This window comes from Aspergillus caelatus (assembly GCF_009193585.1).
Source record: "Aspergillus caelatus strain CBS 763.97 unplaced genomic scaffold BDV27scaffold_367, whole genome shotgun sequence".
In the NCBI taxonomy this organism is placed as follows: domain Eukaryota; kingdom Fungi; phylum Ascomycota; class Eurotiomycetes; order Eurotiales; family Aspergillaceae; genus Aspergillus; species Aspergillus caelatus.
In genome coordinates, this window is record NW_022475630.1 from 16987 (window position 1) to 28628 (window position 11642).

The 11642-nt window shown below is 46.5% G+C and overlaps 2 protein-coding genes across 2 annotated transcripts; one reads left to right on the plus strand and one right to left on the minus strand.

Annotated features, from left to right (window-relative positions):
• Positions 1-928: 928 nt before the first annotated feature.
• BDV27DRAFT_74251 (ubiquitin-binding serine/threonine protein kinase VPS15) lies at positions 929-6333 on the minus strand. Its single transcript, XM_032077457.1, has 3 exons — positions 5730-6333; positions 5547-5667; positions 929-5500 (listed from the first exon to the last, which is right to left on the minus strand). Exons 1-3 carry the CDS (start codon positions 5941-5943, stop codon positions 1000-1002), a joined length of 4836 nt encoding a protein of 1611 aa, XP_031921168.1. The 5' UTR covers positions 5944-6333; the 3' UTR covers positions 929-999.
• Positions 6334-6669: 336 nt separating this feature from the next.
• On the plus strand, positions 6670-10465 carry BDV27DRAFT_74254 (uncharacterized protein). The gene is made up of 17 exons (XM_032077458.1): positions 6670-6796; positions 6879-7084; positions 7142-7279; positions 7345-7905; positions 7965-8245; positions 8379-8466; positions 8530-8572; positions 8650-8670; positions 8733-8781; positions 8849-8933; positions 8988-9006; positions 9075-9089; positions 9198-9226; positions 9555-9630; positions 9708-9742; positions 9801-9864; positions 9927-10465. The coding sequence occupies exons 2-17, from the start codon at positions 6954-6956 to the stop codon at positions 10359-10361; spliced, it is 2070 nt and encodes a 689-aa protein (XP_031921169.1). The 5' UTR covers positions 6670-6796; positions 6879-6953; the 3' UTR covers positions 10362-10465.
• Positions 10466-11642: the final 1177 nt, after the last annotated feature.

Genomic DNA, 11642 nt, shown 5'->3' on the forward strand with positions numbered 1-11642 from the left:
ACCATATATATTATAACCCAAACCCTTGCAGCGCGGAGCATTTACCAGCGCTAATAACCTTATCATTTTCCCCGACCCGTGTTAAGGTTTCCGCAATTTCCTTTTCTTTGTTGCCAGCCGTCTGGTAAGGCGCCCCAAAACCGTGGACAATTTAGTCGATGTTAGTTAGATTGCATAACTTTTGTTGGTTTGTGTTCCATGCAGATGAACTGCTCTCCTTTTTAGGGCATGACATCTCTTTTTGAGTAACTTAATTGAGCTAGCTGGCTGGTACGTTTATTGGTAATTGAGGCCTATTGAGAACCAATTGACAGGCTAAAGCATCTAAAATCTCCCGTAGCTTACACATATTATATGAGAGGGCCCAATAGTTTAAGCATGTTTACTTGATTGGAGCTTTCAAATAAGCAGAGTATCCATATAACCTAATTTCGACCAAACTATAGCCCCCAGCACCAACTTTCGAAGCATTGGAACACTATACACCATACCAGACAGACTAATCATCCATTCAAAAGTGGCTTGTATATAGGTTCATCTACCACGCTATCCACCCCTCAATACTCCCACATGTACAAATTTAGTGCTAGCTACTAGTAGAGACTATATACCTAAGTTGCTGCGGGGTTGGGATTGATGGTATTAAGTAGTGGGTTTGCGATATATATATTTCTGTCACCATTATGCTAAAGAACTCAGTTGTTCATGAAGCATTATATGCTTGGCTGTGATCGAGTAGTCTTCATTGTCTTTTCTCGTTTCGCATTTGCATATATATTATCCCCCCCGGTCGTTCCGCTAGTAGTGTTGGGGGGGGGGGGAGAGGTAGACTTTTAACATCATCATATACAGAGTTTACATCCGAAATATATCGTAGAAACGGGCAGAAACTGCTGTTATGTAGTATCCTCAATCTATGGTCTGGAAGGCTTTGAGCAGCTGTGATTCTATCACTATTAACATTGAGTCGTATTACTATACATGATAGAAGCATGATCATCATTGGTAAACATAAACCATTCCGGCGCGATCGACGCTGATCACCATTCCATACGGAACCCGGAGTACTGCGACATCCTGAATGAAGTCTAAGTGACTCTTTAGGAGCTGTTGCTGCTGCAGGCTAATCACAGTGCTGCGTGGCAGTCTTCCGGCTGTCCCCTTTTTGTTGTTCTTTCCGCCCGAGCCGGTAGTAGCGGCAGTTGCATTAGAATTAGGGAAGTGCTCGGAGGTCACTACAAGGGATGGGCCCGGCTGGGACACTTCATAACGCGGCTTTCCGGCTGTTCCGCTTTCCGAAACAACGTCCAGTCCGCTGACAATCGAGGATAATTCGGGTCGAGCCAAGTCCCAAAAGCGAATTTTGCGGTCACATCCACCGGACACAATGAATCCGCAGCGGGTACTGCTATCCCGGTTATCATCAGGGGTGTCAAAACCAACAGCAAAAGCGCATATCCCCGCAGGTGTACTAGAAGGGGATGGTCCTGAACCTTGCTCGATAGCTCCTGACATAGGTCCCTCCGTTGCGAATCGGCTCAACATCCCTTCGGGCCGGTCACTATCGACGTGCCAGGCTTCGTACTCCTTGGAGCTCATGAGTGTTTGTTTCGCTTTGGTGTCATCACCGTTAGGTGCTTGGTTGCCTACTCCAGGTGAGTCCGTTTGGTACACTTCACGACAGCGGACTTTCTCAATATCCCAGACTGTGATCTCGTTGCCATGGTTGCCACTACTCGACACACAGACCCACCGACCCCGTCCCTTAGTCGGGTGCACTTGAAGTCTATGAATGATGCTGGACCCAGGAAGGCCCCATGCCTTCAACCTCACTCGAAAGCGAAGATCCCAAAGGTCAAGAATGCCATGTGTCGTGCCTATCAAAAGCCAATTATGCTTCCGGTCGCAACAAAATGTAGTTGGCGTCCCATGGTGAACAGGGTTTTGAAGAGAAAAGACAGGAAGCATAGTCTTCATGTCCAAGGCCAGAACCCGGCATGTGTTCGTTGCAATCAATAGTGTGGACTGTGCATCTACACGGAAGTGTTCCATCCAGACTGCGTATTCCACAGTTCCATCTTCGGCCGCTGATAGTTGGTACTCGCGTACGAGTTGGAGTTTTCCGTACCGAACGGTCTCGTTAACGTTTTTATAGTCAACTTTTACCGCGTGAATACTCCCATCGGTAGCACCGCTGATGAAAGTGTGCGTGTTTTCAACAAAGGTCAACGATTTGATCTTAGCTTCGGTAGAGTGGCGGTAAGTTTGACGAGACCTGGGCGTCAAGTTCTTCTCAAGACGGCTTGTGTCCCAGATTTTGACAGTGCCATCATCCGAGGCAGTGACAAAAAACGCATGATCCGGCGCTATTACGACTTTATTCACCGGCCCACTATGCTCACCAAAGATGACAACTAGTCCACCAGTTGGTTTCCATACCTTGTTCGTTTCGTAACCGCTGGTTTTCTTGATCGCTCGCCTGGTATCTATTTCTTTGACATAAGGACCTAGGTCAAAGAAGTCCGTAGGGTAGTTTTCCGCAAACACATTATCGAGTAACCTAAGGATGACAGGGTTATGTCCTCCGTATGAGTGACTGGCATGATACTGTTGTGGCCCATTCTCGAGAGCTTTCCCGTCATGAGCAACGGACAATGGAGATGGCTGCGGCGTTCCCCGATGTGATGGAACATCGACTTTGCCAAATGCATTTGCAGAGCTCGTACTGGTTTCGGCGTAAGTTTTCGCAGACTCCTTACGATTGAGTAGGCTTATGGCACTGGATTTCTTCTGTACACCAGTGGCTAGATTCCTCACCACTGGGTTTTCAGCGTCAGTCGGCGTTGATGAGCTTTCTTGCCCAGGGCTATTTCTTCCCTCAGTAAGTCTTCGCTCAGTGTCTGAGCTAGGGCGGGATAAGGGCCCTGATCCTAGCGCAGCGCTTGGTGACGATGCCACTGGCGACGAGGCAGGTGAGCTTTCAGCTGCTCGAAGGGTATCCAAGGTATCCTGCTTTGGCGTAGTCAGGATAGGCCCTATTTCTCTCTGTAGTTGACTTCTTGAACGTGCATGCTTTCTACGAGAGTTAGGTCTACTATCAATCGTAGTTGAAGCATCGAGTAAAGCATCAGTGATGGTATGTGGTCTGCGCTCGCCAGTTTTGCTAGGTTGATCCTTGGCCGATGAGGCTCTGCGTGGCTTCACATTTTGATTCTTGTCAAAGAAAACGGTCTGAGGGTTTACTCCATATTGCGTCAAAGCAATGACGTTATTCAGGTCAGAAGTCCCATTTTCAGACTCTTTTACCTGACGCGCAGTAACTCTCCATATGTATTCTCTGAGCGCGAGCAATTTAAGCTCATCGTCAGAACCCATCCCCATATTCTTTAACCTGGACAACCACTGTTCATCTTCCTCGTTCCTAGAGTACGAGCTTAGAGAGTAACTCGAGCTTCTCTGGCTTCCTCTGGGAATGAAGCTGTCATTCGTACCGAGGCTGAAAGTTCCCTCTCGATTTGCTGTTCTCCAAAATATACCCTTTTCAACTTTGGAAGCCCATATAAAGGCTAACTCGTATACATTTCTTGGAAGAGGTTTTTTAAGCGCGTCGAGTATATCACCTTCTGAAAACCTTACAGTGTTGACTTTAAGGAAAGGCCGAATAAGTGGTGTAAGGATAGAATACTTATCAGCCACTGATAGGAACTTGGTGGAGTTGACAACGAATGTCACAGCTGCTTCGCGGGTCCACACGTTAGGGTGAACTAAGAAACGTATCGTGATGTCAAGGAGATCCCAGGTGGTCGATCGCTGAAATAGTCCGAGATCGGCCATCGCAGCAAGCGAGCGAAGAACTCTTTCCACAACAAATTCCTCCGGATCAGTCATCGACTGTACCATTAATGGTAAAATGTACTGTTCCAAGCTTGTGCTCCCAACGTAAGCTGCAACACCCACGACAGCCTCGAAAAAGGCACATTTTAGGATCCAATCACGATCATTCAGATACGTATTTAAGTGGCTTAAAATAACCTCATTAGTCTTGAGGTTACCGAAAAAGACGCAGAGGCTGGAGACAGATCCAAGGAAAGCGCGTCGAACTGACGCATCGCTGTCGGTTAAAAGAGCTTTGGTATGAGCTTCAAAGTACTCAAGAAGATCGACCCTTGCCACATCATAAAGATTGTGATAGGTGGCGTCTTCGGTCCACCTGGGTTCAGAGCCCGCTGGTATCAAAGCTGGCAGGCGGGTATCTGTGCGTAGCGCCTGTATCATATCCAAAAATCGGAGGGATGATTGCGCTAGAGATGCTATGCTCGATGCATACGCGGCGCGTACCAGCGGACTTGGTTTTGAATTGGAACTAGAAACAAATGGCTGAAGCCTTGGAAAAATGTATTCCGAAAACAGATAAGCATTCACTGGAGACACAACATGGACCATCTCCAGTAATTGTGCAAGTGAACGTATAGCTGCAACCCTCACAGAATCAGAGCGATCATTAAGAAGAATCATAATGTAAGGGAGGATGCGGTCCAATTTTGCCTCATCAGACAATCTCTCAGCAAAGGCAAGAAGGATATCGCAGGCCTTGACTCGGGAAGACGCTCTAGACGTGTTGCGTAAATTAGATACAACGAGTGTTAAGAAAATGAGAACACCATCGTCTGTTTGTGGCTGAGATTTTGCCCCTTGATGCCCATATTGGGGCAAATCGAGCTGGACAGGGAAAGTATTGCCAGTAAGCCTCGAGGTAGTGCGACTAGAGCCGTCTTTCATAGTCTTGGTTGATGCACCGAGGAAATAAGAAATCTTATCGAAGTCAAGGTAGACCCTGTCTATTCTGTCATCGGCCTCTCCCCTGTTGGCAGATTCGGCTTCAACTTGTGCTCTGCCCGAGGAGGGGTCTGTCATGAGAGACATATATTGATGGAGGAAACTATAAAAGTACTCCGGGAAGGCTTTGTTTTTCCAAAAGCTCAAGTATTCTTCTGCAGAATATCTTGACTCTGGGTCGATCTGAATCATGTGAAGAATCAATGCCCGAATTTCCGGGTCCTCGATCTTGGCTAGCTGGCCATGTTCCGGACTGTATTCGCCTTTTCGATATTTGTACATTTGGCTCAAAGTAAATATGGGCGACTCTAAGAACAACTCTGCAATTACACAGCCGGCACTAAAAATGTCCATGGCCCAGTTAACTTGCTCAGATTCTCGTTTCTCACCAGCTTCTAGAAACCTTTCAGGTGCCAAGTAACAGGTTCGTCGCCCGGAGGTGTCGAAGTAGAAGTGAAAGTCAGCAGGATTGTCTTCCGGAAGGAATGTTAGTTTGAAAGATGATGAGAAATCTGACAAATAGAGCCAATTCCATGATGTGACCAAGACATTCTCCGTTTTGATGTCACCATGGAAGACATCGAGCGCATGACAATCTCGCAATGCACACAGAAGCTGGAACGCAATCCATTTCTTCTCAATATCCTCTGGGAAAGGCCGCGTACTACGCCGGTTAGAGGAAGTCCATGAGTTAGATGTTCAGCACATACCTCATGCGGTCATAAAGAGAGCTGTGGATGTATTGGCGAACTAAGTAACCGCCGGTACCAGTTTCAAGGATTCTTTGGTAACTCAAGGCATTGGGGACATCCAAAAGCAGCTTGCGCTCCCCTACCCTGATAAGTTAGAGCGCCTCGGGCATATTGGCACACGGCTTATAAACAAAAACGTACGAATTATAGCTTTGACATATGGCTCTAGCTCCATGCTAGGAAAAGGCTTCATGATTACCTTAACAAAAACGAGGCCATTTTGCTGCCTTGCCCGGATGCTCTTCATAAATCTCCCACCACCCATCGATTTTTCATATGTCAAGTCTGACAGCTCGGGGATATCGATCCCGGCCGAACCCGCTGAAAGGGTTGTAAGTGAATAACCTTGGCCCATGTCGAAGTTCCTTCATCTCAGAGGCCTTTGAAAGCAATGAAACCCATCAACGCAAAGATGGGGGAAGCATCTGTCTCATATACAGAGCAAATCTACGATAACGCTTTGACAGAAAAACGAGCAGTTGGAAGTCATACCTCGCACAGGTGAAGTTGACGCGTTGAAAGGTGTCGTCGTTGGTAATGTAAATGTCACATGATACGGGCGGTGTAATTTGCTCCGTAAACTATACGTATTGACAGGAGGGACCGCCCAGAGCAGCTTACTACGCGCTAATGAGAATCATCTTTGTGGAACAAGAGGCGCGATTGAAAAAAAAAATATAAAGATAAAATAAATTGAATGGAAGCAATCATATTTAGAGCGGCGCCTTGCAGATGCGTGGCGTTTGATAAGATGTGGTAACTTATCGCTAAAGGGTTGGTATTAAAGAAGGAATGCTATTGCTAAATCTCGGCCGTCAATTCTTCAGGAGAACTTGGTGCCTGAGGCGTAGACTCTGCCCGATAGACGCAATGGCGTACCGTACTAGGAGGAAAGCTTGTTTAACTATCAGGCTCAAGAATACTGCCTTATCCAATCAGACGACATGATTCAATACAGCCGGTCCCCGTCTTACTGATAGCTGTCAACCCATTAAGGAGTTATTAACTTCACCGTTTATTCTGCTCTGCAAAACTCCACCTTCCGTGCCCCTCAGTGACTTATGATACCTACAAGTATTTATCGCGAGTTGCATATTTGGAGATTGAATCAAAGGGCATCGATAACACTTGGGTCCATGCTATCCATATCAGTCCGTAAAGAATTTCGTCGTCAATCTACGCCAAGGCCATCATCCACTTTATCGAAGGTACAGATTCGGTCAAGAAGCGCCACGTTCAATCACGACCACGACCACGCTTCCAGTGATGGATTCCGCTAATTATTACCAGGCTCTTCGATCGTAAAGCCTGAAGTTGGGCTGAGCGACCTTGACATCGAACCGGAGGGCAGCTTCTGGATAACCTATGACCACTATGCCTTCAGTCAATTTGGATTCTTCTACGTCGTCAATAGGGCCCCATGAAAATGAGCATCCCGAAATTCCGATCATTGATGACAATGAACCGTTAGTTGACGTGATCCGAAAGCTATATAAGTAACTTCCGCACTCACTGCCGTGCTTGGGACATGGCCCTGACATGCTCTTGTCTAGTTATTTGGCATCAACTATATCTGATGTCTCATATACCTTTGAACAAATTGGATCTACTTCCCACGGCTATAGTCTCAGGTTGCTTATTCATTCTTTAGTGGAAAGCTCACATAACACTTATATTATTCCTGCATTGATGTAAGTTTAGTTTGATATATTTATGTCTTTCCTTCATCAGAGGGGTTCCAACTCACTCGTCTTAGGATCCTGAAGTGGCAATTCGATAATGCTGCCGATTATGATTGGGGCGTAAGTGAAAGTCGAGGATACGCTTGTGAATATGTTGCCTGGCAATTTGTCTGTCACCTTAATCAGCGGGAAACTCTTGAATACCTACTTGAGGAACTCACATGGCCCACACAGAAGGCTATCAACCTTCCTCATGCGGAAATGGGTGCTTCTGGATATGCCTCTGCTGCTGCCACTAACCACCGGACACTAGAAGAGAATGAGAGAGTACCATTGTTGCTGGGCTCGTCGTCGTCTTTGTATCGCTTCTTTGGCGGCACGAGGCGTCTAGGTAGCTCACTTGAGGATGATAATCGAGGCTCCCACGACTTCACACATGATGCGTATGAACTGGAGAAATTCTCACTGTTTTTTGGACTGAATGCTCTAGAAATTGCAACTATTGCTCATGCAAAGAAATTTCTCAGCCAAAAAGTGGTACAGAGAGTCATTGACCATATCTGGAAAGGAGAGATAGTTTTCTGGGACACGTTGAGTGTGCACTCGACAAAGAAACCACACTTCTTCAATAAAAGGTAACATGTCCAATGCTTCTCAATCTTCATCCAGTTGCTGAAATACAGTTGCGATGCAGGACGGCGGATCCTTATTCTCGATTGCGGGTTCCGGTATATCGCAAAGCGTTTGAAGCGGCTTTCTTTGTCTCGTTCTTAGTCCTATACTACGCGGTCTTAGTTGAGCGAAAGCCTACAGGTATAGGAATCTTTGAAACACTGATGTATTTCTGGATCGCTGCCTTCGCTTATGATGAAGTAAGCGGAATGGCAGATGCAGGGATGCTTTTCTATCAGATGGACTTCTGGAAGCTGTGGAATATGGGAATAATAGGTACCGGACTTGCCTTTGTCATTGCAAGTGAGTCATTATCCCCTGTGAATCTGCCTTACCGTCCTTTCAGCTTTTTCAGCTGGACTAGGATTCTGTGCCATCGGGGTGAGCGAGCCCTTGTTTCGCCCCCTCCTATGTGCTAAACCCGAATATTGTCTAGGGATCATCGGGTTGGCCAAGGATAGTGATTACATTACAGACTTGTCATTTGATATACTTTCGTTAGAGGCACTATTCCTAGTTCCAAGGCAAGTTTCACTTACCGTTACTAAGTTTCAAGTCCATGTTTAGGATCTGACGGTGGCAAACAGGATATGCTCCCTTGTCAGCCTCAATTCCTATTTTGGGAGTCTGGTACGTCGGCCCCGCCGACCCTGCATTAAGAAAAAAAAATCCATGTCATTGGACAGGCTGACAAGTGCTATGCATAGATACCTGTTCTGAAGGAGATGGTACCATGCCCGGGGCTACTCCGATGACGAAGAAGCTGATAAGACTGATCGTTCGGGTCTAGACAAAGTCATTTTTCCGGTTTATGCCCGTTGTAGTTGTCCTATACATTGGTATGTGGCGCTGAGGCACGCTAGAGCGTTGAGGGTAGTCTCATATGATGACATTGTGGCGCTGCAGGGTTCTTGACGACGTTCACCATGCTTGCCCGTGACCGACTTTCTCTTAGGCAAATGTCCTGGATTTTAGTGAAGGTGTTCTTTGGGTATTACGGTGAATCCCCTGTTGCTAGACTGTTTGTACTAACAACGCGAGGCAGATCGAACGTGTTAGGCTTTGTGCGTTGTATTCCGTTGGCGTAGAAGTGTTCTTCAAACTAATGGTGGCTGAAACGATTGGATATTAGGACATCGCTCACGAAGTAAGTACAATGCGCTAAGCAGCTGTCATGCAGCCCGAATCATAATTACCGGGGTTTTTGAAAATCGGTTGGTCATGGTGTTAAGTTGACTGACGCGCTAATTCTTAGATTTCCCCGATCTTCGGCTACGGCTTGATGTGAGTTTCTCCTCCCGTACGGAGTATACTGCGCCACATGTACATTCATGAACTTGGCCGCATACTCTTTCGATCACGTTCGACATTTGGAAAGATTTTCAAGATAGTATGGCGCTATCCAACTCAATGCCGCCGTCTTTGCCCTATCAATCCCTCTCAGGCTCTAACCTTCCCCCCCCTTTTTTTTTTATTCCTTCTTTTTGTGGCCTTGGGAGTTGCATTTGTATGCGCTGTTTTGGGTCGTACGCCGGTAACCCCACGATACTTGGCATGAGAATTCTACTTACATCAAAATAAAAATATGAAAACTGATGTGTGCAAATCACAGGCTAATTTTCGTCTCAATGACGAACCTGTTACTGATCTCTTCGTTGGTCAGTCTCATGAGCATGAGCCTAGAAGGGGTACGTTCAATCTAGTGTGGGGCGTCCCAGCCTGATTCGTCCAAGAATGCTAACTTGTCTACCCGACATTCTCGTAGGTTATGGCTCACGCTCGCGAAGAATATCTTTTTCAGTTAGTTTTACTGGTATCCATTTCCTTGCGATTATTCCCTGCTGACGTGTAGGACCAGGTTATCTATTTACGTGTTGGAAAGCAGTAATTCTCGACGATTAACCTATTTTATGCCACCATTGGTTAGTACTGCAAGGGTGTTGTGGTTCGCCCATGCCGCTAACCATGGAACCTTGATGCACAGAACCTCATCCCTCTACTTTGTATCCGCCCACTGAGGCTCTTTCTGCCTGCGGAGCATATCCGCCGGGTGCGCATCGTTTTGCTCAGAGCAACGCACCTCCCCTTTGTAGCTCTCATCTGGGCCTACGAATCTGGTCGCCGCTTTGTCTCGCGGCGCAATAGTCAATGGCCGCCGACAGCTACAGCACGGGGGAGTAGTCGCCCCGTGTCATCGATTCAGACTGGTTTAGCCTTCTCCACCGCTGATGCTCGCTCTTTAAGATCTGGTAGGGCCAGAAAACAACCGGACCCTGGGCAGTATATTGGGGTGCGTGGACGAGACCCGGGCCCGGCCGGGAGTGTTGACCTCGCAGATATGATCGACGAGGTGGAACGGTTGCGCACTCAAGTGGAGCGAGTGGCAGCCACGGTGGCCTTCCACCACCGAGTTCAATAATGAACGTTAGGAGAAGAAAGGGACTGGGGTGGACTACATACAAGGCAAGGAGAACGGACCACTGCGATATACACACGCACTGCTGCTCGCCTAAAGAGTTAGTGCGAAGACCGGTCACATTCACCAGTTCCAAATCGGAAATAATTCAGAGTACGTAGATTGTTATTGAGCAATCATCTATATTGTGTATTTTCATTTTTTTTTTTTTTTATTTTCTCATTTCCTTCCCTAAATTTCTATTTAATTTTGATTTTTTGGTTATTTCCCCCGAATTCTTATGATTTTGGAGGGGAGGCGTATGCAATAATTGGCAGCGTACTTTCCCCAATGATTAATTGGAATGGGTATTGATAATGTCTCAGCTCGTATGATCTTCAACGCCTATATTATTTGCATGACTGGATGAAACTCATGGCAAGAAAAGGTTAGTGTCGTCTAACATAGGCGTACCTACTCATGGATCAAAAGGGTTCTATGCTGATCATCGACAGAAAATGAAAGATTTCGGGAAAAGTACGGAGTAAACAAAACATACGGAATGATCTAATTTTTTTTTTTAAAAAAAAATAAAAAAAAAATAAAAAAAAAAACACCCCCCAACGGGAATGAACAATAGCCGATGATACCTACGGAGTACTCCGTACATAGAAGTACAAATGATTCATGATCAAAGCCAAAACGAGCCTGAAGAGATGTGATTATTTGCTGGTTCCATCAAGGGTCGGGTGGCCGGAGAGCCCCTCTTGCCTAAACAGGAGGCTCCATCATTCTCACCATTTCATTTCTATCCTCCATAACGGACTGCGTTAGTCTCTGGAACCCCTCTCTCCCCTTTTTTCTCGGATCATGCGGCTGTGTTTACCAATCAGATAGGGAGACACGCACTGCTATTTTGCCAAGCAAGGTTACCAGACTGTCGGGTCGTAACTAAACCTCTTTGATGAAAGAGCAGTGGGTGAAGTGTGCGCTGGTGTTTGACTGGCCAGCTGTGATCGAGGGACTGTTCAGCGGTCCCATACGTTCCATACTCCGTACGCATACATACATACATACTACTACTGCTGTGGTGGTGGTGGCGGTGGTAGTAGTAGTAGTAGTAGTAGTAGTAGTAGTAGTAGTAGTAGTAGTAGTAGTAGTAGTAGTAGTAGTAGTAGTAGTACCTTCGTTGCCCAGCGCTGGTCGTTACGAACTGATGCGGTCTTTTTTCTTCCTTTCGATCTAAACGAACAGAACCCACCCACTCACAAATATCCCCGTCGAGATGAGCCTTCTCTCGTTGCT

What these genes read in the sequence shown, in the direction of transcription:
- BDV27DRAFT_74251 (XM_032077457.1), bottom strand. Translation starts at nt 5,943, where the DNA reads ATGGGCCAAGGTTATTCACTTACAACCCTTTCAGCGGGTTCGGCCGGG. An exon ending in ATATGTCAAAGCTATAATTC is followed by an intron (nt 5,668 to 5,729) that starts GTACGTTTTTGT and finishes TTATCAGGGTAG; the next exon opens with GGGAGCGCAAGCTGCTTTTG. An exon ending in TCTCTTTATGACCGCATGAG is followed by an intron (nt 5,501 to 5,546) that starts GTATGTGCTGAA and finishes TAACCGGCGTAG; the next exon opens with TACGCGGCCTTTCCCAGAGG.
- BDV27DRAFT_74254 (XM_032077458.1), top strand. Translation starts at nt 6,954, where the DNA reads ATGACCACTATGCCTTCAGTCAATTTGGATTCTTCTACGTCGTCAATA. An exon ending in TATATTATTCCTGCATTGAT is followed by an intron (nt 7,280 to 7,344) that starts GTAAGTTTAGTT and finishes CACTCGTCTTAG; the next exon opens with GATCCTGAAGTGGCAATTCG. An exon ending in GCACTATTCCTAGTTCCAAG is followed by an intron (nt 8,467 to 8,529) that starts GCAAGTTTCACT and finishes GGTGGCAAACAG; the next exon opens with GATATGCTCCCTTGTCAGCC.